This window comes from Perca flavescens, chromosome 7 (genome assembly GCF_004354835.1).
Source record: "Perca flavescens isolate YP-PL-M2 chromosome 7, PFLA_1.0, whole genome shotgun sequence".
Taxonomy (NCBI): Eukaryota; Metazoa; Chordata; class Actinopteri; order Perciformes; family Percidae; genus Perca; species Perca flavescens.
In genome coordinates, this window is record NC_041337.1 from 3,486,029 (window position 1) to 3,512,587 (window position 26,559).

General features: G+C 40.6%; 1 protein-coding gene across 2 annotated transcripts in view; it reads left to right on the forward strand.

Moving 5' to 3' along the window:
* The window catches only part of LOC114558290 (paired box protein Pax-7), a 76,521-nt gene that overhangs the window by 10,024 nt on the left and 39,938 nt on the right, over positions 1–26,559 (forward strand). For both annotated transcript variants that reach the window (XM_028582163.1, XM_028582164.1), the window contains exon 5: positions 18,285–18,484. In XM_028582163.1, the coding sequence (XP_028437964.1) occupies positions 18,285–18,484 (200 nt within the window). The remainder of the gene's footprint in view (positions 1–18,284; positions 18,485–26,559) is intronic.

A 26,559-nucleotide genomic window follows, 5' to 3' on the forward strand; every position in this document is an offset into this window, starting at 1 on the left:
CGTCATGAAACATATTCTGGGTTTTTGATATTTTACTCAATGCAAGGACAGTTTACAAGGGGAAGGAAATGGAGGCTTTAGGAGGTTCACATGATCTGTTGTGCTTGATTGGTTTGTTAGCTGCCAATGTGTCAGGATTTGGCAGGAACACATCTGCTTTGCCAAACACTGCCCGAGAGCACTCAAAGCACTCGGAGAGGCTTCTTCCTCACAGCCGGCTGCCACGTCCAACACAGCTGGCTTTAAAGACACAAACCCTGACTAAATGAAGAATCATTCAGTCAGGGTTTGTGTCTTTAAAGCCAGCTGTGTTGGACATTGTCTTACAGTATTTCTGGACAGAAGTCCAGAAATACTGTAAGACAATGTCCTTTACATGAAACCAAAATGAAATACTGGAAATAACATCTGCGTATTATTAACGTCTGCTGTACTACATGTTGATTTGACCTCAGTGGACCTCATAAATATAGATGACATTATGTACGGAAAGAAATAATGTAGTTACAAGCAGCCAAATTATTATGTGTATTAGGGGTATAAATGATCATATTTTTTGAAAGACAGCTGGATATTGTGTTTTATATTTTTTTTAACTCCTATCATTAGCTGTTTTTTTTCCAAATTTTTCGTAATCTAATAAAGAAAAAAGAATTGGTCCAATATGACCGTAGAGATCATGTGTATAACTGAGTATATCATATAGTATTCATATTATCAGTGAGTTCCCGTGTTGGGGGAAATGGTTGAAGGAATTCTTTTAGCGAGTGACTAAATGCATCTCTGAAATCCTGTTTGAAATTTCCATACAGAGGGCCGTGTGCTTGGATCTATTAGATGGCTTATTCATGGATTTCTCCATCAATTCACGGTGGAAATCACATTCACCAAATGCAACCATCCAGTGTAATTGGCTAGAAAATGACCTTAAATATAGCGAGATTACAGTGGCATAAAGGCCCGGCAGTTTTGGGGGGGGTAGAGTAAATGTTCACGCTACTGAAAGGTATGAAAGTGGATTAATGGCCATCTCTCCGTCACTGCATTAGAATGATCTGAGCCACATATTTAACACACTGATGATGGGAACTGAGCATTGTTCACAATAGAGCAGGGAGCGCACTCTGCTCCCAGCTTACGGAGCTGATCTCACACTATCTTCTGGCTTTTTGCGCTCATCACTTGTTATTTATTGGATTGTATTTCATGTAATTGTTTGTAAATATGAGCGCGTATGTTTGATTAGGCTTTGGCAGTATTGAATTAAATATGAATGAATATTTTGAACAGAAACTTATTATTATTATTATATCAATATGCAGCTAGGTGAAAAATGGAAGTGAGAGGCTGTGTGTTGAGCCAGCTTCAGTGCTGCTGCTTCAGTGTGTGGAAGATAACAGATCATCCAGGGTTCTGGTATGGGGGTGGAAAGCGCTGACGAAGGGCTGCGTTCAGACTGCCTGTGGCGGCCTTCCTCGGCCTGCGGCAGCCTACCTCGGCCTTCCTCGGCCTGTGGCAAAAAGTTGAGACCGACTAGACTTTTGGAGAAACGCAACCCCACGCTTGCGTGTGGCTGTGGCTCAATTGGAAACTTTGTGGTTTGATCCCTGGTCCTGCAGTCTACATGTCAAAGTGTCTATGGGCAAAACACTGAACCCCGAATCGCTCCCGATGCTGCGCCACCGCAGTGTAAATGTGTGTGATTGTTTATCTAATGAGCAGGTGGCACCTTGTGTGACAGTCTCGGCCACTGTGTACGAATGGTGAATGGTTCCTGTACTATGTAAAAGCACTTGGAGTAGTCGTTAAGACTAGAAAAGCGCTATATAAATACAGTCCATTTACAGTCGTGTAACCTGCGATCAGACATGTCAGAGTGTTTTGAGCTATGGTTTGAGGCGGTGTGAGAGTTCTGTACAGGAAACAGGAAACATCATTCATAATAATAATAATAATAATAATAATAATAATAATAATAATAATAATAATAATAATAATAAGCATACACTGACGTGTCAGAGCAGGAAAACCCAACCTCCAGCATCCATGTACTGTGATAACCAATCAGAGCAGAAGATAAAACTAGTCTCATATGACAGCATCAGCTCTATATTTGCTACTTTAAAGTTTGAAGCATTTACCCAAATACAGAGGGTTTGAATATTAAAAAAGAAGAATAATATAATTTAAGAATTTAGTGAGCGGGCTATAGACATCCTTATGTTTATATTGAGTGATTGTTTTTTATTGGACCGTGATTATGTCCTTCAAACTAAATATTTATTTATTTATACACCAAAACAACCCTTTATGAATGTGACATTTGATTGGTTGATTGCTGTTCTGTCCATTTAAAGACATAACATAATATAAAAGCACATAAACACTGTACTGTACTAACTTTCATCAGTTAGATAACATGCCAAGAAAGGAGATCATATCACTCCTTTGTTAATGTCTTCACACACTTAATCACACACTCTCACTCACACACTGGGAGAAACTCGCCAACCTTTCTTAGAATCACGTTCGGCAGGTTGATATGTGTGAAACTCGTAACGTGTTTGTTGTATGTTTTTCTTTTTCCCCATTTTGGTTCATTTTGTAATCTCTGGTTTTGAGTGCTTTATAAAAAAATATTATTATTAATAATTAATACGATTTTAACATTATTATTATGCATTATATTATTAAATCAAATGGCGGCCAATTTAAAATTTAGAAACATTAAAAAAAATGAACAAAGCTGTCTTCAAACATTATTTGTAAGATAGAGAATATGATTGTTTTATGTAATAACTGGAAAGGTACAAAAAAAGTGTTAAAAAAAGCTGTCTTCAAACAATACATTTTTTTTATGTATCAGGCCAGTGCCACAATGTTGCAAATCAGTGAGAAATAACAGATTTACAGGGTTTCTGCATCAATTTGATAAAGTACCTTTATCAGATTTTAATTGATTTCAGTTTATAATTCAGATAGATGTCTTATTTTCCAGAAAACTCTATAACAGTAGTGCAAAATAAAATGGCATGCAGTCTATTAATAATGCACACTCCTAATGTATTCTGAGATGGAATCAGATCAACATCAACAGTCCACAGTAGTTCCAGATGGGAGCAGCTCCTCCATTTCTGTTGTGCATTGCATTGTGGGACAACAGTGTCCATCAACACCACAACTCCAAAAGTCACAATTAGTGTACAAGTCAGATGATTTCAGTTCTTCACTCTCACACAGTGACACATTTCTCACTGATCCTTAATGTAAAATCATCTTTCCTGCTTCAAAACAACATGATCTGGGAACAAAGATGTGTGGATTTACCTCATGACTATCAAAACACCTTCTAATTAATTCAATGTATCAAAAGTGATTAATGCGATTAGCTCCAAAATGTACAGGAGAGTACATTTTGTGTATATTGTTGGTGAGAGTATCTCGGTTATTATCGTATCCAGACGATGTGTCTCTGGAAGAAAGGCCAAACCATGTGATCATACAGCCGGATCTGAGCAGGAATCAGTGAGAGATTCACGTTGGAAAACTGGAATTAACACTTGGCATGAAGACAGAGCTTTAAAGTCAGCATTGTTCAGCATTTTGAGCCCTCTTCAGACGCCTTTAGATGAGCATGTGGACACAAAACCCCCTATGTCTGTGTCCATGCATGGTCTGCTGATACATTAACAGCTGCTAACAAGGAAAAAAAAATCTAAAATGGGCTAGGAGGCCCGTCGGTTATTTTGTGCTACCATTTGCCATTGAAGAAGTTGATGAACTCCTCCAAGTTTATTAAAGAAAAGGAAACAATATGAACCAAAGGCTTGAGGCAAGCAGGCTGACAGTTTATAAAGTGGCGGCCATTGTGGCCTGAAGGCAGATGCATGAATACCTCTGAATAGACTCCCTCAAAGTGACACGATTGAGCTCGACAACAGCAAAACGCTGAAAGGAAAGCTTCTCCTCTGCGCTGCCGAGCTGATTTCTAATGCTCCTGCCGTGAATGAATGTACATCAGCAGTGGGAGGGTTTGCTGTGGTCCACTCACTACACATTTTACTGGAGTCTGGGTGGAAGTAAAACTGGGAGCCTCCTACAGCCACTCCAAGCAGCAGGTGTCTTCATACTATTAACTATAAAGTATATGAAATAAGCTAACAACCTTACGTCTGTCGTTGATGGTCTTTTCTGAGCTGAGTGTAGCATAATGTTTCCTCATGTTAAATTGATTTCAATTCATTTGATGAAAAAAAAAATGTTTAGTAGAGATAAAATAATCAATGAGAAAACAGATGAACTCAAACATTTTAAGGGCTAACTTTGTTTTTTTTCAACCTGGACCCTATTTTTCCATGTTTTTGTGACTGATGGGAACAACACGTTTTGAAATTGGTCCAGTATGAAAGAAGCTGTAATTTAATGGTAATGGGCAAAGGCCCACTTTGAATTTCAATCTCCTAAAAAAACAGTTTTTGCCACTAACAGGCTCAGATTATTATTGTTATTATTAAGTGTCTGACAACATTATGGGAAGGATCCCTATGGAGATAGACCTTTTTGGTTAAAGAGTAAGATCCTTTTTGTTTAACATGAAACAGCCCTGAAATCCCCATCACCAAACCCACCAGACTCCATGTAAATAATCAGGACTTTTATCATCGTAAAACACACTTCATTCAAAGTGGACAGAAACTAAATAAAACTACCAGAAGCCGTTTTGGTTCATCTTTCCACTGTTCCAACAATCACCACTCTGGTTTGGTTGAAATAAACCCTTAATTCACCCATTTACATGTGGAAATATACTGGCTCTATACACGCTAAAAGTCCTGATTATAATTACTAATCATCCCAGTTATCCCATGAAGAGATAAACCAACCCTGTCTGTATCTACTGTGTGTATCGCCTCTTCCTCTGTGCAATAGAGCGGCCACTGCTGCACTGGCTGACACAAACACTCACTAGAGAACCAAACGTGGATTAATCCGCCGCTGAAAACAGTCCCCAGCAAAGTCACTATTTCTAACTGTTTGAGTAATGTTTCCTAGCAAGCCAGATAACGTCATGATTTGGGTTGGGGCATCGTTTGGATATTAAGGATTCTGATTCCAATTCCGATTCTTCCTTTCGATTCCGGTTCTCATCGATTCTCGATTCCGATTCTTTGAGTGGTGGAGTTGAAACGGGTCACATGCTTATTTCACAAATAAGACGAAAGTTTTATTTTGATTCATCTTGCTTTTAACTCTCCTTGATTCCTATTTTTTTTTAACAAACATTGTTCCTTTGTTGTATTATTCTGTTACATTATTAATTCTTTCTTTGCCTATTTATATTCATGGTACCTCGCACATACGATTATGTATTTTTAAGGCATATTGTCTCTGCCTTCCCTGTTCTACCTGTAAAGCACTTTGGGTCAACTATTGTTTGTTTAAATGTGCTATACAAATAAAATGACTTGACTTGACAATGCAGACGGGGCTTTTTCAATGTAAAATAAAGCCACACTAGAGCACCGATTACTGTGTTCCATGGCTGCAACACGACAAGCGCCTGGCCACTACGGAAACCAAAACTTGCGCGTGTTAAATTTGGAACCCATGATCAGATTTGAAACCAAATCCTCCAAACGATTCCAAACGATTCCAATAAAGAAACGATTCCAATGGAATCGTAATTTTTGAAACAATTCCAAGTAGGAATCGGTTCTCGATGCCCAACCCTAGTCATGGTGACGTTGTGATGCCGTCTGTCAGTGAGGTTCAGGGCTTGGGCCAGAACACAGCTGATACAGGGATGATTAGGACATTATCACAAGGACTAAATCAAGCCGTACGACTGGCTGTTGTAGGCCGTCCCCCTGGTTTCCCCTATGCCCATGCCCTGCGCTCTCGTTGGCTGTAGCTCCCCCGGCAGAGTCCCCGCATGCTCCACATATTTAGCCTGCTAGATATCCTGAATCTGCCTGCAAAGGCACCAGCGAGCCAGCTTGTCTCACTTTTCTGAACAGTTCACAAATCGCACTCGAGCGTGTGCACCTGAGTGATCTTTTAAATGAAACTATAGATATTGTTTTAGGTGTTTTAAAAATGTAGTCTTCAGAAGGAACCAGTGGGCTTGGAGCTGAGAAAGACAGACTGAGTGGGGAAGACAAACAGACGTTTTGGTCTGCACACAACAAGAAAAATATAGAATCCTTTCAAACTTGCTCCCAATTATTTACTGGATTAGTGCAAGGGTTTGAGGGTGTGAAATGGCCAAATCAAATACAACAATAACTGTGATCTTATTGCTTTCATTGTCCATTTTTACATATTAAGTGTATGTTCTCAAGAATTGAATACCTTGACAAATGTTGGTAACATTTTATTTGCTATTCAGTTGCAACCCTATATGACACAAAATACTTAATAATTCTTAAAGTAAGTGAGATTTCCTGCGATGTTTTTCAGCTTCTCTTGTCCAACGTATAGGTAGCTTTCACTGCCAATTTGAATAATTTGAAATAGCGCGACGAATTTACAGTTCCCTCTAGTGTTTCTACATAGATGATTTTATGACCCTGTACTGTAACAGATGTGTATTACACTTTTATGAGCGGCCCAGATTGGCATGAACACATCAGCAGAAGGATGGCCCTTTTTCCCTCCCCTGGAGTGACAAGCAGCAGATGAAAAGCTCACCTATCCCTCCATCTCTTACAATTGTATCAGAGAGCATTTCAAAGCTTTTCAAGCAGAATCTGTAAAGACGTTCAACAAGCTCAGATCACTTCATTTTATTTGCGCTGCTCTGATTGTTAATCTACTTTCTTCCAAAATAAGATTATTCTATTGCTCTTTAAAACTTTCTGCAATTGCTTTCTTTAAGCCTGCAGCTGTCCACTGAGAGCTTTGCTGTGTCCAATATATCTTAAGAGGGCCTCTTATTATTATATTTGCTCCCAGCTCTAATCTTTATCAGTGTTTATATTGACAGTCGGCAATTTTTGTTTATGCTATTTTTTATCTACAAAATAAAGACACGTGCATGCCAGTGCCTGGGGAGGAAAGAAGATAAAGACTTTGCATTAATAACAGTTTGCTAAGACATAATGCCCTGATACAGCCAGCATCTTTGTGTGGGCTGGATTGAGTTCAGTGCCAGTTCTATGCAGTGTTTTCGCCTGTAACAGATCCTATAGCTTTCTGTGAGACCATATATTTATGCCTGCAGTCAAGTTTTTTTTCATAGGCAAACAACAAAAGTTGGGATTTTTCCATTCATTAATTTTTTTTTTTTTACGCACAGAAAGTGTGCAGACTCCCTAAATCTTTTGGCAAATATTTTACCCATCATTGTAAAACTGCCTACGTAGCACACAGTCCACTCCTGATGCTTACTATACACTTTTGCTGCATTTGTTGTGACTAAATACCATTGTGTTGTGGCTGTACTGGAACAAAGGCGGGAACAATGCTGAAGTGTGTGAATGGGAGCGTGTGCAGAGGCAGCGGCGGTGGCGGCGGCGGCGGCGCTGCAGCGCTGCTCTCACTTGGGCTTGAATTTGTCGCCTTTGTTGAGGAGCGGCTCCTGTTGCCAACTGGCAGATTTTATTTTACTTTCTTTTGTGCTCTTTGAATACATTTTAAAACTTTGTCTTTGGCCTCAATTAGTCAAATTCTCATACCTTCATTTCAAGGCCCTGTGTTGTTGGTACATGCATTAAAATCTGCAAGTTAAATGAAAATATGCCATTGCAGCAAAACTGAAATGAACCTGCAGCTGATATTACAGTAAGCTGTGTTACGTAAAACATATTCATTTTATAAAAACCTTAGGGAGTAACTGAAAGCTGTTTATCCATAGAACACATGCTGTAGAGTTTTGTAGAAAATGTAGTCAAATTTCCTTTTCAATAGGTGACACGAGTGTTCTTAAATTTGCATTGGCAGGAGCCAGTGAATTTATAAGACATAAAGGTTTGGGAAATGTATGACCGTAGCAGGTACTTCTGCGGTATTATTACCGAGCTTCATTTAGACTCTACTTTATTCGTGCTGATAAATTCTGTTGGACAGGAATTTAAAACTCTAATATGTTAAAATGCAGCAATACCTAAATAAAACAAATCAGTTTCAGGTTCTAACAACCTCCCCCATCTATGTGTTCCATGTCATGCCTCGGCACCATTTGACCTCTTTAACTCTTCAATATGCTTGGCTGCTCAGCTTTAGTGACTCTGGAAGTGTTACTGAAGTTGTGCAGAGTGCGGCGGGGCTGCTCCTCTTTCATGGCCAGCAGCCCCCTGAGGTGCTGCCTCTTATTGGCCCTGAAAAGCCCTGGGCAGCTGACCAGAAAGAGGCGTCCAAAGAGCCTTCACAGCCAAGACATGACGGCTAAAAGAGCCACAGCCAGCAGCTCTCCACTTCACTATGGCCCCCATCTATTCACATGCCTGCAGCCAGCGCTGCTCAGCTGCTGAGGACCGCCAGCAGCCTAGAAGTGGACATTGTGATTGTAGTCTTTTACTGCTGGGAGTTTGTACTAGGGCTGCACATTTATGACCTTAAATCAAAATCACGATTAATTGCACATTTGACCTCGATAACGATAAATGAACGATAATGAATCACTTTGTACTAAATCATCTTTTCCGAAGCCCAAATGTTTCCAGACGAAGGACACTGAAGGGCACGAGTTGCTCAGTTGACTTGGACTCGGTGTTTGAGTTAGCCTCCATTATGCTTTCCATGCGGTAGAAAGCACACGCGGTATAATGTTTTTAAGGAGAAAGTAGGCGTATCAACAGGAATAAATGATCGAAATTATAGTCTTGGGAAAAATACGTCGATAACAGCTTAAGAATTTTGATGTTGATTAATTTTCAATTAATCGTCCAGCCCTAGTTTGTAACCTCTCTGTTCATTTGGTCTGTTTGCAATGAAGGGTAAATATTTCGGAATAATTAGCTAGCATGTTGATTAAAGCACCAAATTCAAATTCACCAAAATAACCAAAAAATAAAAGAAAGCAAACTCAAGCTAACCACATGCGGTGCACACACCTATCTATGGTCTGTCCACCCCGATCTTATCCCTGCCGCTGCTGTGTGCTGCAAGAGTGTAACATTTTATGCCAGTGAACACAATCCAGGCAGCAATTACATTTCCTCCCAAAGGTTGTTGGTAATAAAATGAAGTGGTGAATGAATTAAACACTAAGTTGGGGGAGGGGGTGATAGTAAATAAACCACCATTAGGAGAGAGGATTGCCTTTTCACACAGATCAGATTCATCTAGTTCCAGTCTGAGGTTCTGGGCAAAAGAAATAAAACAGACTTGACTTGACAGTGTGTAATGTTGAAGGGAGGTGTGCGCGCGGCAGGCAGCTAGTCACGGTGCGAGTGTGGGCCGCGAGGAGAGCAGGCAGGTGGGGTAAATCCTGCCCTAAGGCTGAGCAGATAGCACACACACAGATGCTTATCAGAGACAGCGCACTAGAAAAGACTTTTACTGCCACTTTCTCCTTCTTTCATCTCTCACACACACAAACACAACAGCTGCAGACCAAACTGAGGCATCAACACACCGTTTTGCAAGAATTGGTTTTGCACAATAATAATAATAATAAATTCATCAGTTGTTGAGCCAGTGTAGTCTGTTCCACCGGTCAGAGCCTCTGGAGCCCAACTGAAAGCAGATCCTGAGTGTAATTATACTGGAACTAATATGATTTTCAAAATGACCCATAATTAGTTTCATGCAGCTCTCGAGAGCTCTGTCGGTCTTTGTCCCCATGTCTTGGTCAAAGTGGGGAACAGTATTGTCAGTGCTCCATTTACACACTGCAGTCTTACTCAGGACTTGTGTCATCTATCTAACGAAGGTTTGACGATCCCTGTCCTGCTCTTATATAACGCCAACCAAACCATCTGGTATGCTCCTTTAAATACATGAAAGACCTCAGTCGGTGTCACATAAAAGTGAGTCAGGGAACCCAGGATGGGAGGATGGGACATCTGCGCACAACGAGAAAACAAAAAGGTAAATTAAGATCCTTCGTTTATTTCAAACGCCAACCAGTTTCAGCCTCGCACGGTTTCCATCAGGGTGAAAGAATAACAACAACATAGGCAATATGATCATAGCAAATAATAAGCACAAAAAAAGTGTAGACACAGGTCAAGGTAAACTAAAAAATAAAATAGAATTCAATGTTTTCCCAGCAGAACTGAATTCCAGGCAGTGTTGAGATGGCTTCATGATGGGAAATAAAATACGCAGGAAATGTATACAGTAAATTAATAATTAACTCAATAAATACAATCTCTATATAAATAACAATATCAGAGCCTTTATTTCTGTTGGAAATTGTTTTGGGGGTGGGTTCAACAGCGCTGTTTCCATACACAGCACAATAAACAAATCTACCAATATATTTACCTATAATAATCCAATGATTTCTACAGTGTACTTGTGGCTTGAGAAACTACCAGCGTTACCACCAATACTTCCTGCTGTCAGAATGATCCCGTTGGGAGGCATTGATGGACTTATCTCAAACAAAAAGTCTTTGTTCAAGTTCACTTCAGGACAGGAAAAGAATAAAAGCCTTAGACTTAGAGCACAGCACACACTTAGTGCACATTGTGAAAAACATAATTGGGTATTAATTTGATAATAAATCTCTCTCCCTAGAACATAACTATGGAATTACAGCTATCATTATTAATTAATCAGAATGTCCCATTTTACTGCGACAATGAATAACCGGCTTCAGATGCTATTGGACTTTAATTAGATTTGTTTTTTTAGAAAGTGTGTGTGTGTGTGTGTGTGTTTGCAGTTGCTGCACATGATGCCAGTGATCTGATAAAAAATAAAAGCATGGATGTGTTTCTATACTAATCGTATTCTCTCTGTAACAAAACCAGGCTGTTATTTATACCACAGCTCAAACAAACCCTGTAAGTGTGTGTGTGTGTGTGTGTGTGTGTGTGTGTGTGTGTGTGTGTGTGTGTGTGTGTGAGAAGCTGCTCCATGCTCCCATTCTCCCGATAAGACGTAGCATGCCAATCGAGGGATCTGGTGGAGACAAAGATGAAGTCCAGGTTTAGCCCCTCTATCGGCTCTGGGCGTCTGTCTCATTACCATAATCTCTGCTTTCCATTATCAGCTGGAGAGAGGAGCTGACCCTCCTGATCCACCGGCCTGTCAAACTTTATTCTCCTCCATCCTCATTGTGTTGCCATCCTAAATGAGCGTGGAGCTGCTGCAAGCATGCAATGCCGGCCCAGCGATGCTGCAGTGGCGGCCCGGACACTGCCGGCGATGGCTGGGCCATTTACATGTCCAATTATTGGGGAGCTTCGTTCTCAGCTCTGCTTTTCAAATCTGCTCTCAGGTGACCCAGTTTTTTATTGAGTCTCTACTCTGGCAAGAACACTTAAAATGCATATTATTCAAGTGCAAATGAAATGTTACTGCCGAAACACAGGCATGAAGAGGATTCTTCATTCTCATCTGCTTATTCTATGATCAGATGTTACCAAATAATTAATAGTGCTAGAACAGCTGACTCTATATACACTTTAAACACTTAATAATAATAATAATAATAATAATAATAATAATAATAATAATAATAATAGAAAAAAGATGTTCACAGGGAGGTCTGTAGATTATTCTCATGTCTCTGGAAAGACACATTTCTGTTGAATTTTAATTTTCTGTCTGCGAGCGCCACAATCTTTATCTCATCCTGCTGCTTGGCACAGCCACAGAAACTGATCATGTCGATACTTGACTTGTTTTGTATCATGAGATCATCCAGTTGAAGGCTGAGTTGTGATTTCCTTTTTCTTTTTTTTTCTTTTTAGAAACATATTTTATTTAGATTTCCAAAATATATTGACCCACATGATATGCATTTCACACAACAACAATACTAAGCTAAGGAGTCCTAAAGTAGATACTCAGATAACATTGGTTGTTGAGTTAGATTAAGTGGTTTTGGTAGTAAGGTGATTCAAAAAGAAGATAGAAATAGGTAAAAACAGGAAACAACAAGCCTTTCGTTTTCTTTTGCTCCGATGTCAAATCCAGGCGTTGTGGGCAGACAGAGAGCAAAATTACTTTGAGGCCAGGAAGCCTCATTTTCACTCCCATCCCTCCCCCCCTCCCTCCCTCCGTCCCCCCTCTGCCCCTCTCCTCCCCTAAATCCAGCAGCATGTGGAGGGAAAACAAATAGAGTCCATCCTGTCGCAGCAGCACCCCGAGGACTCAGAGGTGCCTTTTGGAAAGTGATCCCAGCCCACTGCAGCGGCCTCAAGTGTTGTCACGCTGAGTTAGTGCCAAATTGCTTTGCAGCATCCACCCCCCCCCCACCCCCACCCCCACCCCCACCCTCCTTCACACACACACACACACACACACACACACACACACACACACACCACATCCCTCCACCAACCTACCAGCATCAAACAAGACATATACTGTATATGGAGGCTCTCTTTAAAGACGTGCATGTGTATAAGTGTATATGTTCTTTACCTTCGCTTTTTAGGAAATCAAATCTTTGCTGGGACTAAATGGTGAAAGAAATGATTTAATTAATGCAGCAGCATGTCCTGCGGCCACATGTAATCCTTTGAGAATTCTCTAGTGGGAGCTTTCAAGAGGGGCAGCTAGGGGGGGGGGGGATACAAAAAGATATTCTCCTAGACCCTCCTCAAGTGGCCTGTAATGGGAGCCTCGCACTAATCCCATAATTCCTTGTTTAATTAAACTACAGAGCCAACACTGTATGTCTAAGCCAGTTTGATTGGCCTTTTCTTTCTTACTTTACCAACAAATGGCCAACTTCTGCACACACTGAACTCATACATACAAACAAACAAACTGCCCTCCACTCTCTAGTCAATACCCAGAATTCTCTACACCACAACACAAATACATTTACATATACAAATATATACCTGCACATTTGCAAACCTCTGCTCCTCTTAGGACCACTCTAATACACATGTGATACAGTATATCAGAAGCTAAAGCCTCTGTACTCGTGTGGTCACAGGAATCTTCACACTGTGTGAGATGGATGGAATGATCGTGAATATTTTTGACAGTATTGGTCATTGTTTTGGATTGTTGCAACAATAATAAACATTTGCATAAAGCAAGCATATTTGTCCGCTCCCATGTTGATCAGAGCATTAAAACTTTAATTTTTACTAGTACATTTAGAACAGATTAAAGATGTGTGGGATTAATCGCGAGTTAACTATTCACAATCATGCAATTAATTGTGATTAAATATTTTAATTGATAGACAGCCCTACCTACAATGTAAACGAAAAAAAAACTGAATGCAGACAGAGACGTCATTAACTCACATCACCCACCTGCACAGTTCTCCCATTTTAAAATGCACCACATCAAAAAGCCATAGAGCCGGCTGTTACGGCCACAGCAAACAAACACAACTTAAATGTGACCGTCAATCTGTCGAGGAACACCAAACCCGAGGATTAGTTCGATGCAAATTAAAGTTTATTCACAACTTAACTATTATTGATTACACCAAAACTATGGGGGTCTGGAGGTCTGGCCAAAAAGAACAAAAGAAGGGAAGAAGCTTGAGGTAACTCATCAAGGGCCGTCGGACCTAGAACTACCCCCCCTAAACTGAAGATTAGTGACTAACTAACAGAAATAAAGACGCAAAAACTAGACTACCAGACCTCCATCCTCAAAGCAATAAAACACAAAGGAAGACAACAGAGAGGATGAAGAGAGCAGGGCGGGGAGCGCATCACACTGGCATTTACATGCTCTATACGTTTTCATTTTACCACCAACTTAAAAATAAGTGCTAACACTTACATTGGTGTATTTAGTGTAATTTCATGCCATATTTTGATTGAATAGTTTGCTGACATGGGTGGCATTGTGGGATTTCAGTCTTAAATGTGGTTTTGGTCTCCAAAGGCCATCATTGCTTTATGTGCAACAGTTAACAAAAGTACGCCCACCCGGACTATACATAGGTGCAGGACACAAGAACATGTATAAGACTGAGAAACTGACGGCATGGCTTTATATGCCTCACATTCAGATAGAGGACCAAACATTTCCACAACATTCTCTTGCTAGATGGGAGTTTTTTAGATCACAAATCTTTATCTACCAATAAGAATGAAACAACTGTCATTTGTCCTGCTCTAAAAGGTGCAACAAAGTCAGTCAATCAGTCTGTACACACCCACACAGTCAATCAGACAGATTAACTGAAAACCAGGGATGCACCGAATCCAGGATTCGGCTTCGGACGAATATTGGGGTTCGGTTTCATCATCCAGAAGGCCACAGTTCAAATCAAGAGGCAAGGGGGTGTCTGCTTTGCCTTTTTTTAGTGTTCTGTGTTTGTAGATGCTTCTGATATTTGGAAATGGTATGCCTGACAGCCAGTGACATGACGCATCATAAGGCAGGCCTGCTTGGTTCTTTCGGGGAATGATTGTAAAGATTTACAAAGAATATGTTTAGGGCATTTCCTCTCTAACTGGGACGTTTTGGGACCGATTGGTGGGATTGGTGCCAATGAGGTTAAACCATGTATCCAGCTAATTTAAATAGCTCCCGAGCGAGAACAGTTGACTTAATATAATATTGTATGTGGCGTTTTCTTTTGCGGGGTGCAAATTTTCCACCAAAACAAGTTCCTTCCTGAGACTATTTGGCAGAGCCACTGTCGCTGCGTCCAGAGCTTAGTGCCGCCCAAGGCGATTGTGATTGGTTTAAAGAAATCCCAGAATGTATGTGTGGTGTAGTCAGACCTTACCCCGCAGCGCTGTGGAGATAGAGCTGGACATGAGAGACTAGTTTCACCTGAACTGTGATGTCATACGGTAGTAGGCAGCCTCATTTGAAATGGATATCTGCATGCTTCAGATAATCTTCCATGGCTCTTTCTGAACAGCGGCATGGACACATTGTGTACGAGTGAAATCAGCTGCACAATAAATATTTTGGGACTATTTTCAGTGTGTTTGTCTGGGCTACCCTGAGGCCCATAGTGGAAGAATGGTGCTACACACATCACCAAGGTGGTCCAGAGAGATTAGCACCCCTCATTCTACTCCAACTCTCAGCACTGTGCCCTAGGGGATGCTGGGATATGCAGGTTTTGATATAGAATTGTACTTACCAAGCACAAGAAAATGGTTTTGTCATATAAATAACCACACAGAGCTGTTTGAAGCATCATAAATAAATAGCCTTGTTTATTGTGATGAATGCGTTTGTGTTTGCCCACAATAAATAAGGACACTTAATAAGAAGACCACAACAGAAATTTACATTTTATGCTTCAAAACCAATGCTTTTCGAATGCCTAAGACATGCCTAAGTTTCACCTCTTTTATAAGTGATACACTGTTTAATTTGGAGCAGTGTATGCTGCTACTTTCTATTATACAGTGATATAATAAGCTTATAATCTATGCATTTACACTGTGTCAGCAGTCTTTCCTGCATTTGGCAGCAGCAAATGTGATGCTTTTCGCCTGGATTTTGTTTAACCTCTCCGTATTTGTCTAATATTGTACTGTAGTTCTCTCTTCACTCTTCTGCCAGTAGACTTGTCCATGATTGGTCATATGCTGCAAACCCCGCCCCATTTATGTGATTGCACTCATGGCTGGATTGGCTACCCCTGGGTTGATTGATTGAGGTGGTAACCACCGTTGTGTGACCGCCTAGCATGATGGCGGATGTTAGGGTTAGTGAAGCCAGATAACCAGAAGATATCCTGGATACTTTCAACCGGCTTCGTAGTACAGGCCCCTGGACACTTATGATATGATACAAATGTTGTGAGAAGATCTCAGAATCCACATGGTCCCAGGTCAGGGACTATTCATCTGTCTACACCCATTGTGGCCTGGCCTGGGATGTCCATGAGAAGTGATGGTGGTTTTGAAGGAGGTTAGATAGCCTCTTGGAATGGACACATTGTTTCCCCATCAGTGATTGTGAGAAGACTATTCTACTCTGGGTCCCACAGTCTTCAAGCACCGCGGCTTTTCTATTGGTGCTCTACCATTTGTCATTTAGCAGATGTCAATGTCCCCTCAAAATGAATTTACACACTACTCATTTACTCTGTCAAATATTTTTTTGGAGACACTGCTGCCTGGATCGTGTTCACTGAAATTGCCCTGTCAGTCATTGTTGCTGCAGCTCCATCTCTGCTGCCTACCTCTTTCAATGTGGCCTCTGGGACTATTCTCCTTGTTCCCTTTGGAATGTTTTTATTGCTTGAACTGCTTTGATGCCTTTGCCATCATCTGTGCTTTCTTGTTTGTGCTTGTTCCAACTGTGTGCCATATGTTTATATGTCTTAATCTCTTTTGCTTAGGCCCGCTGTAATTATAAATGTAATATAATTTATATTTTAAATTCTTTTTTTTTACCACTGTATTTGAGGATGCCTATTGACAACTGGCGTTTGACAGCTGGAAATTAGCCGTAGAGGCTAAAGCTGCTCCTTAACTTTACAGTTGATTAAAGGGGACTCTTCCACGACATTATAAACTAAACTAAACCAAACTACGCTCTTTCGAGACGAACTGCGCCTCGCCTGTAAAGTGGACGGGAGCAGGCAGCGGCAGTCGGGAGCGGTGGCAAAAAACTTTTGAAATAATTGTATGCCTTGATCCCAACCCTTTAGAAACTACTTGTCTGGGAGGAAGCGGACATCAGCAAACAGCAGTTGCTGCACCTGCAGCTGGGTTAGAGTTAGCTGCAGCACCCCGACCTCAGCCAGACCCGACGTACGCTAATATTACTAGCTAGCTCCTGGCGAAGGAGGAGAGCGGACAGCAGCTCCAGTCTGACTGGGTTTGAGTTGCTGCAGCCGCTACTGAAGGGCCAAAGCATATGTGGACTCTTTTCTTTGAAAACTCCACGTGTTGCACCAAACGTTAAGAACTGACTCGTGACTTTGACTGGCCAATCTATCTGCTCGACATACTGTTTTACTGGCCCCGGGCCATCGCTTATGTCGAACCCTGCTTCAGTCTGAACAGGAAGTCATAGAAACACTCACATACTGTTAGGACTGATTCCGATTTAATAAAATGTTATCAGACACATCAGCTTGTACACAGTCTCCAGTTGTTTTTAGTATGACAGAATAGCTGTCAAAACGCTTTACATGCGATCTGTTGCTGATGTTAATATACTGTAGATGATCCGTAACCTGAACGGATTTAGTTTCTCTGACGACTAAACTAAACTTAACATCATAGCGTTGAATCAATGCTGAACCTATCAGCTGAGAGGCATCATGCCCTGGGTCTTGCAGCCGGTGGAGAGCAACAGCGGTGCCTGGTTCTTAAACCTGCGGATGCCTTGATCTCTCTAAGTTATCGTTGCCCATGTGTGCATGACGTCAGAGCAAGTTACAGACAAATATAGCCAGCATGCATTGGGCTGCGATCGCCGATCACCGAGCAGCTCCATGCTGTAGATGTCTCTTTTGGATAACTATACATTGTGTGTTGACAGGTTTGATGACTTTTAATAAATGCTGGACAAATATGACATTGACAAGTTGGCTCCATGTTGTGTTGATTTGTTGTTCTGTTGTTTGCTATGGTCCTACTCTCAGTCTCTTGTTTTAGATTATAATGTTGTTAATAATCCAGTGGACTGTATGAATCAGATGTTAGGTTTTCTTTTCAACCACTTTGGTCACCTGAATGCTATGTGTAAAGTTGAATTACTACATATATACTGCATATTATTATATTGCATATGTGAATGCAAGCCACCTAAACAATTTTGAGCCAATAATGATGTGATTTATTACATGGTCTCACTTTGCAGCAGTAATTAGCAATATATGAACCTGCTACAGTAATTAGAAATAGACATCCCAAGACAACTAGGTCATCGTTTTGAAAAACATATCTTATAAATAAAATACAGCTCATACATTCCCCAACCACAGAATGGCTTGAATAAAGCCAAATTTACTTCCTGTATGTTCATCAACCATCCATAAGAATGGCAGTACATTATACATACAATTTGATCAATAATGTTTAATATTACCAGTATTATCAGTAGACAATCAGGAAAAATCAGTAAGCCAATCAGCATCTTTTTACTACAAAGTATTTTAAATGAGGAGCCTTTTGATTTAGTCAGCTTATTGTGTGTTTATCTTTATAGAAGTAGCACATATTGACTTTATTAAATATGCTGACATGAATGTGTTTGTCCAGGCAGTCGGATGGATGAAGTGTCAGACGTGGAGTCGGAGCCTGACCTCCCCCTGAAGAGGAAGCAGCGCAGGAGTCGCACCACGTTCACTGCAGAGCAGCTGGAGGAGCTGGAGAAGGCTTTCGAAAGAACCCACTACCCCGACATCTACACCAGGGAGGAGCTGGCCCAGAGGACCAAACTCACCGAGGCCAGGGTCCAGGTAATACACACCCTTCCATCCATCCATCCATCCATCCATCCATTCAACCATCCATCCCTCCATCTTCCCACCCACCCACCAATCCATCCATCCATCCATCAATCCATCCATCCATCCATCAATCCATCCATCCATCCTTCCATCCATTCATCCGCCCATCCATCCATCCAACCATAAACGTGCAGTTTTTTTTAGAATGTCAAACATTCACTCAAACATTTGATTCTAAAATTCAACAGCAACATCTATTTTTAGAAACACTATGAGACTGATCCTTGGCTTTGGTCCTGTCAGATTTCTTTGTCTTACCAATTTGGGCCACAGATCCATTTAGACAATATTTCTAGCATGTGTCCGTGCTCCATGCATTTCTGCCCTAGTTTCAGTTTTCCGATGAAGAGCAGCGTACAGCCTCTGTCCTGAAGTTTGTCTCATGCAGAGACCACTGTCAGTCCCAAACAGGGCTCTGTGTCTGTCAGACGGTCTGAATGAGATACTGCCATACAGCAGAGCAATAACATAATGCATAGCTGATATACAGTATATATAGGGCAGGTGGATTAAATAATGTGACTGTATTAGTCTTTATTAGTTATATGTTGAATGTGCAGAAAGTTTTAAACATGAGCAGACATCTTGCTAAAACACATCTGAGCTATTACAGTCTGGGGGTTTATAAATGAATTAATGTATCATTGACATGGACAGGTGCCACATTTAAAGAGGTTACTTCCCCAAACAGTAGACAAAAAAGAGGAGGAACCATGCCTGTATGTGTGTGTTAACTCAGCAGGGATAACGTTAATGGGAAAACCTGATCTACAGGAGAATACATTTCCAGCATATATTGATGCAGAAAAGACAGAAATTGGCTCATAACAATTGACCAGAATGCAAGAAATGAAGTGTTAAAAGCTTAAAATTGTCTGTGGGAGGACCCAAAACCCCCCACCTAATATGTGTCCCATGACTGTTGAAAAAATGCCTATTCCTTTGGGTTGCCAGGCCAGCTGTCATCTCACCAGGGATTTGAACTGGCAATCTTTGGGCCACTTGTCCACTTCTCTAACCGCTGGGCAACCAACCGCCCCAGGTGACCACCTATTATTTCTACCAGCCCTCTCTAATATAGCAGGCTAAAAATCGGCTGAGTTTAACCCTTTCAACCCCCTGTTTACTGTTGCTTGGCGACACCGCCAGCTGCTCCAGGACTCTCTCTCTCATTGGCTATTGTAAAAGTACTGACACAAACATAATCGTAATCATCCAGATTTTTACTACCTAAATATCAAACATGTTTGAACATCGATACCGAACCAGGTCCTAGACCACATTTCTCGTTGATTATCAGGGAAGGGTGAATTTGGCATCAAACCGTCCAAAGCTCCTGTTGTCTGTGCCCGGCTTAACCTCTAGGAGCAATAGCCAATATTTCGGGGGTTCCAATGTAGCCAGTGGATATCCAGATACAAGTTATGGAAGTGAGAATGTTGGAGTTTAGAGAAGATGTCTCTATCTGCATATGAATGCAGATACATAAAAAAAAAATACTTGAAAAAACAAATCTTGTCCCGTTGCCTACAGATTCTGCATTCAAGCTGTTCTGTTAACCTCTTTGATTGGATGTATTATTGCAAAGATGCCACATTACTTAAGAGACCAAGTTCCATATTTACCCACTGAGTTCAACTATTACTCACACATACATACAGTATAATGCTAGACACTGCCAGCTGTTCACATCCCAGCTAAGAACCCTGTCTTTGATCTCTGTTGGCTTTTGACAGCTCCCCAGTGCCCCAGTACTGCTGGAGAAAATACTGTAGAGCTGTAACAACAGCTGTTAGGTGTTCAGCAGTGGGGTGGGGGCCACATTCCTCATGCATGTCTCACTCCCTGACATTTTGGCTGGAATCTGTATTTCCCACCACTTTCAAGCCCACCACTCACTGTAAAATTCACAGTGCATCACTAAAGTGTCTGAGGCTGTCTCATGGGAGCTTTAATCCACAACTGCAACGTGGATCAATCAAGACCCAGGAAAAACCTAGAGTGAGAAACCAGTATGGCATGGAAACAAGTCCACACTCTGTCAATTAGTTCTTATACCTGCAGACCTCAGAATTATCTACGCAGGTCATCTTACATCCACTGACACGTTTCACAGTTTTTCAAAGAGGAGCAGTTAATGTACAGTTGACAAAACAAACCCAACTCAAAGTCCACTTTCTCACTTGTTCTGGAGCTTTTGACTGTATCACATGGTCCCCAATGAACTGTCATTGCTTAGAGGTTTGGACATCTATAGTTCCAGTGATGTTGCTAGATAACTGCCTGTGTCTATTGCATTTAAGTCAGAAAGGACGCAGTAAACTCACTATCAACGCCCCCTAGAATTTACCCGACAATTATAACACTTTTGTGTAGCAAACTTTGCTGAGAGTTCTCAGCTCCTACACACACACTAGGGCTGTTGGAACGAATTCCCAAAGTCAAATATAATTTGAATACTAAAAGGAATCAATACTAACTGAATGCTGAGATTCCTATTTGAATGTTTATTTTTTATAAATATGTTGGCTAAAGTTAGCGAATCTCCCTCTTCTCGCCTTGGCCTACCCGCGTGTGAAAACAAAATGCTCATGTCATGAACAACAAGTTAACGGGAGTGATAAAAACAAGGCATTGTGAGGTCTTAGAGCACGGAGCTGACGTTACCGTAGAGAGAATGAGTAACATTAGTAGAGAGAGACTCATTAACGTGACACTCTGCAAGAAACAGGTGCTTATAAACCACTAACACAGTAGTGACAGCAACTCTTCTTAAAACCCACCTCTTTTCTTTGGCTTTTAACACCAGGTAGAGTGTTGATGTAGAGTGTATACTTGCATATTTTTATTGTGTGCAGGTAGTGCATTTTAGTTTTTTATTTTGTATTTATTATACTTATTTAATTGTATTTAATTGTATTGCTTTTTATCTTTTATATTGGGTACCTCATCTTTTTATTGTGCTTTTATTGTGTTATCTATTTATTGTGTTTTAGCTTTTTGTGCAGCACTTTGGAAACCTTGTGTTTGTTAAAATTGTGCTATATAAATAAAGTGGAATGGATTGGACAGCACCGTTTGCCTTAGTAATCAATGCCATTAGCATGGTGGCTAACAACGGCTGTTACTCTATTTATAGTCTTGCTTGTCCAGACCTTCCTCCACAGCACTGCGGATGAAGGTCTGTCGAGTCCACATAGCATTCTGGATGGGAGAATAGGTTTATAGGCCTTTCTTTAAACCAATCACAATCATCATGGGCAGTGCTAAGCTCCGGGCGGAGCCCCGTGCCTCTACTAAATAGCCTCAGGAAGGAACTTGTTTCGGTGGAACGTGTGTACGTTTAAAAGTTGTTTTTGTCGTGCGACAGAAAACTCTGAACAGTTTTACCTTGCAGAGATCTGAGGAGCAGTTAACCATAGTCCTCATAAATCCTCCGGAGATTTCCGGCGGCACCAGAGCAATCCCCGGAAGTAGAAAATCGTGGATATAGACTACTCCGTTTATGACATGTCGTTTTGGCTGTGCTTGCTAACATGATGTCATTCTGCTAACCGAGCAGCGTTAGCCTTTACAGCAGAGCAATAGAGAGCCAAAGTCACGTCCTTCTACAATGGAGAGATAATAATTATTTTTTGATCCCGTTTGAATTGAGCCATGGATTACAAATATAATGTTCGTCAATTTAAAACATTATTTTTCAACCGAAGGAAGTCGCCGTTCATTGTTAAACTGTTGAAGTATAAGACTGTGAAAATACGTAATTAGAAAGACTACAAGCTTCAATGTCTCATGGATGACGACTCGCTGAAGCTACGATGTCTCTGTGTATCGTACCGGTGATTGTAACGTTCCTCTAATGAGCAGAGGATCTCGCTTGTTCTTTTCCTTATCTGCTGAAAACACTTGACTGGATAAAACACAGCAGTTAAGATAACGTTACATGTGTTGTGGAACAGAGCAAAGCTAGCTAGCTAGCGAGCAAATTGAGCATCAAGCTAGGTGACGTAAATTGTGTGAGACGAGAGATGTAGTTTGTAGGCGGTTTCACACAAAACTAAGTGGTACTACGACAAACCTACGGCTAACTGATACTTTCTTCGATTGAACAATTATCTTTTAAATTGACGAACATCATATTTATAATCCATGGCTCAATTCAAACGGGATCAAAAAATAATTTGCCTCTCCCCGTTCACTACCGTTCATATTTTTTCCGAGTTAAGGTCCCATGAGGTCCACCGGAAGGGGCGTGATTTCGGCTCTCTATACAATACACTTGTTAGATAATATTTCATTACAGAGTTCTCTGTTGATTTCTGTTTGTTGCTAAATGTTTCGGGTTGAAAAAATTAATGTAAACAGAGCAACACTAGTGCAGTAAATATTGATAATAAATTGATAGTAAAAAACAGAAAAGCAATATTTCCACCTGCGTTTTACACAGTTGTTTTACACAGCCACAGCAGGCTTGTTAAGCTAATAGCAAGTTGTTAACAGGCTAAAAGGCAGAGGTGTTTACACGTACATGGTTATTTTTACAAACGGAGACATTTCCCTTTGTTTGTGCAAACGGAGAATTTACCTTTGAAACCGAGTCATTCTAAAAACTAGAGTGGAGATTTTTGAAATCTTTGTTTACACATTTGCATGTAAACTGAGACAAACAGAGGTTTAGGCAGCCGAGAGAGAGAAAGAGGACGTGATTTGTTGTTGTTGTTGCTATTGTCTGGATTCTGATTGGCTAACGTGGGCTTGAGCTTCTCTTTACACTGCCACCTACAGGTTTGGCACGCTCTTGACGGAATTGACGGCATATATACACGGGTATGTGTAAACGAACACTTTTCTGAAAACTGACAGCTGTGCACAATGTTATTTTTGAAAACGGAGAGGTTGAAATGTCTGTTTATGAAAATAGCCGGCCACGTGTAAACGTAGCATATGTCACACATGTGCAAGTCACAAGCAAGTCTCAAGTCACTGTGGTGAGAATCAAGCAAGTCAAGTCGAGTCCCTGCAATAAGTCAAGCAAGTCACAAGTCAAGTCATACAAAATTCTTAGATTTAACCCAGTTTTCAAAAGAAAAAATATTTTCAATATTGCAACGAAAATGCAGCAAAAAGATTTGTCTTTCACATAAACTGTATGTCTTAGCAATAGATTTGAAACGAAGTCTAAAGGAATTACTGGAATTGTTGGGTCTTTGTAAATTATAGACTGTGGTCTAGACCTACTTTATATGTAAAGTGTCTTGAGATAACTCGTTATGATTTGATACTATGAATAAAATTGAATTGAATTGAAATTGAGTTAAAGTAAAGTTTGCTTTCTAGCTAAAGTTTTACCAGCCGGCTTATTACCGTTAACGTTAGCTTTGTTTGTGTTGCTTGAAACAAGGGATTCATCCAACATCCAACTTCAGTTGGATGTCTGTGGTTCTCGTGTTTGTAATTTTGAGTTGCAATCCTTCCACACCGCTGTTCTTTTTTACAACGAGCATCGACTACAAACTCTTTAAACCAAATGTTACTATTTTGGGCCAACACATTCTCACTCCCATTGCGTAACATACGGACGCTTGGTACCTTTGGCGTTGATATTCAAATCTAAATGCTCTTATCTAATTGCGCTGGGTTGGTACTGTTGGCCTCACTTTTGACACAGTTATGTTAAGGAAAAGGTCGTTGGTGGGCTTATAAAAGGTACGTTTCCATGACACGAGGGACAAGAATGCGACAGTCGGGTTTAGGTAAAGAAGAACGAGACGTTTGGGTTAAGTAAAAGAAGAAAGCGAGTTGGGTTTAGGAAACGTGACACATGGGACATGAACCCTGGTCTCCTGGGTGAAAGTCCTGTGTTGTTTGATCCATCCACCCCCCCCAGCCAACCTCCATATGAGGATTTCGGGCTTTCATACTACTTGCTAACGTAGTCACTGTTAGTGATACGTCATATTCAAACGCAGTGTAGATGCTGCTCTCCCCGGTGTGTTGTTCACACATAAAGGGTGCTTTTTGCGTCGTTTCTGACGCTGACAGCCACTGCCCAAACGTCCGTATTTTAAGAGTTCGGAGTGAGAACGGGTTGTTTGGGCATAATCCCTTCCATGATGGCTGCCTCCTACGTTTGCCTCTGCTGGTCTGCCGCGCTCTGGAAGGTTGCCTAGCAACTTGGCAGGGTGGCGCATATAGCACAAAGATGTTCTAAAGATAAAATGTAGCTTCTCAATACATTAAAAAAGGGTAGAAGAGAGTTGCCCTCGATGTGTGTGAATGATTATCTGATGAGCAGGTGGCACCTTGTACGGCAGCCTCAGTGGATGAATGTGTGTGAATGGTGAATGGTTCCTGTACTATGTAAAAGCGCTTTGAGTAGTCGTTGAGACTAGAAAAGCGCTATATAAGAACAATCCATTTACATTTACAGCTGACCTGATGACAGCAAGGGTCCCAGGTTAAGAGGTCCTGGAGGTTTGGCCTACTAACCTGCCTACAATTTTAAGCCAGAACAAAAATATATAGTTTTTATACCGACTTTTGTATACATTATATATTCTAGTGTATTACCATAACTTGTATCTGGATATCCACTGGCTACATTGGAACCCCCGAAATATTGGCTATTGCTCCTAGAGGTTAAGCCGGGCACAGACAACAGGAGCTTTGGACGGTTTGATGCCAAATTCACCCTTCCCTGATAATCAGCGAGAAATGTGGTCTAGGACCTGGTTCGGTATCGATGTTCAAACATGTTTGATATTTAGGTAGTAAAAATCTGGATGATTACGATTATGTTTGTGTCAGTACTTTTACAATAGCCAATGAGACATTTTCTTTTTTACCTCAACCTCAAACCAGATAAAGACTTGCGCCCCCCCTGTGATCTTTGCCGCCCGGACCCCAGGTTGGGAACCACTGGTCTATGCCATAGACATATATAGATTCTGACTGGGAACCCAGAAATTCCGACATTCCATGTCAAATTGAACACAACATAGTACCGGTAGTATTGTTGAATACATTGTGAATACATATTTCTAAAATTGTATGATGTTTTCGTTGAGTTATTATTTAATATTTTTTCTGACCTTTTTGAATCTTGCCCCTGACAAATGACCCATATTACAAAAAATACTAACTGACTAACACTAAAACTAATAAAAACTAATCTAAAACTAAGCATTTTCAAAAAATGTATATAAAATAAACTAGCAAACCCGCTTTAAAAACCAATTAAAACTAAACTGAATTTGAAAACAAAAAGTCAAAACAAAATAAAAATAAAAAACTAATGAAAAATGCATAATAACCCTGACCATAAGTCAGAGTCGTGTCAAGTCGGGCGACTCGAGTCCCTCACCTCTGCTGAAAAGGAAAGCGGAGCCTGAAATCCCAGCAGCAGGACAGGATGAAGGACTGATACTGACTCATGTCTGTGTTCTTCATTCTTTTTCAAACTGTAAGGAATATTAGACTATGATTTAGAGTGTCGTAAACGTTCCTGTTGCTGCTCTAGAAACAATATTTTGTCATTTCAAAATAGACTAGCGAGACTCTGGAAGAATAAGCAAATCACAGTTCAAATCCCTTCACTATAAGCCTTGTTTAACCAAGGTTATATTGTGATTATTGTTATTTATAGCACACAGTGGCATCTCTCACAAAAATGTGAAGGACAAATTATTATTCAATTTGAACAAAACAAAAAATATGCTGTTTTGGAAACTGCAAAATAAACACTGGCATACAAGCTATGATTTACAATGTTGATATAAAAAGAGCATGTGAAAATACATTTCTGGGTGTGGTGTTGGACCAGGAAACCCCATTTAAGATATGTGCGAGCAAAGTTGGCCAGGAGCGCTGAAGTTGTGGGAAAAACTCGGTTTTTAGAGATCTGGTACAAATGAACACTGAACAATCTGTCTATAATTTAAAAGGAAAGTTTGGGAAGTGAAAACTTCTTCCTACTCTTTTTTTCGAAAATTACATTTTTATTTATGTTGTTTTGTTAGGCTGTT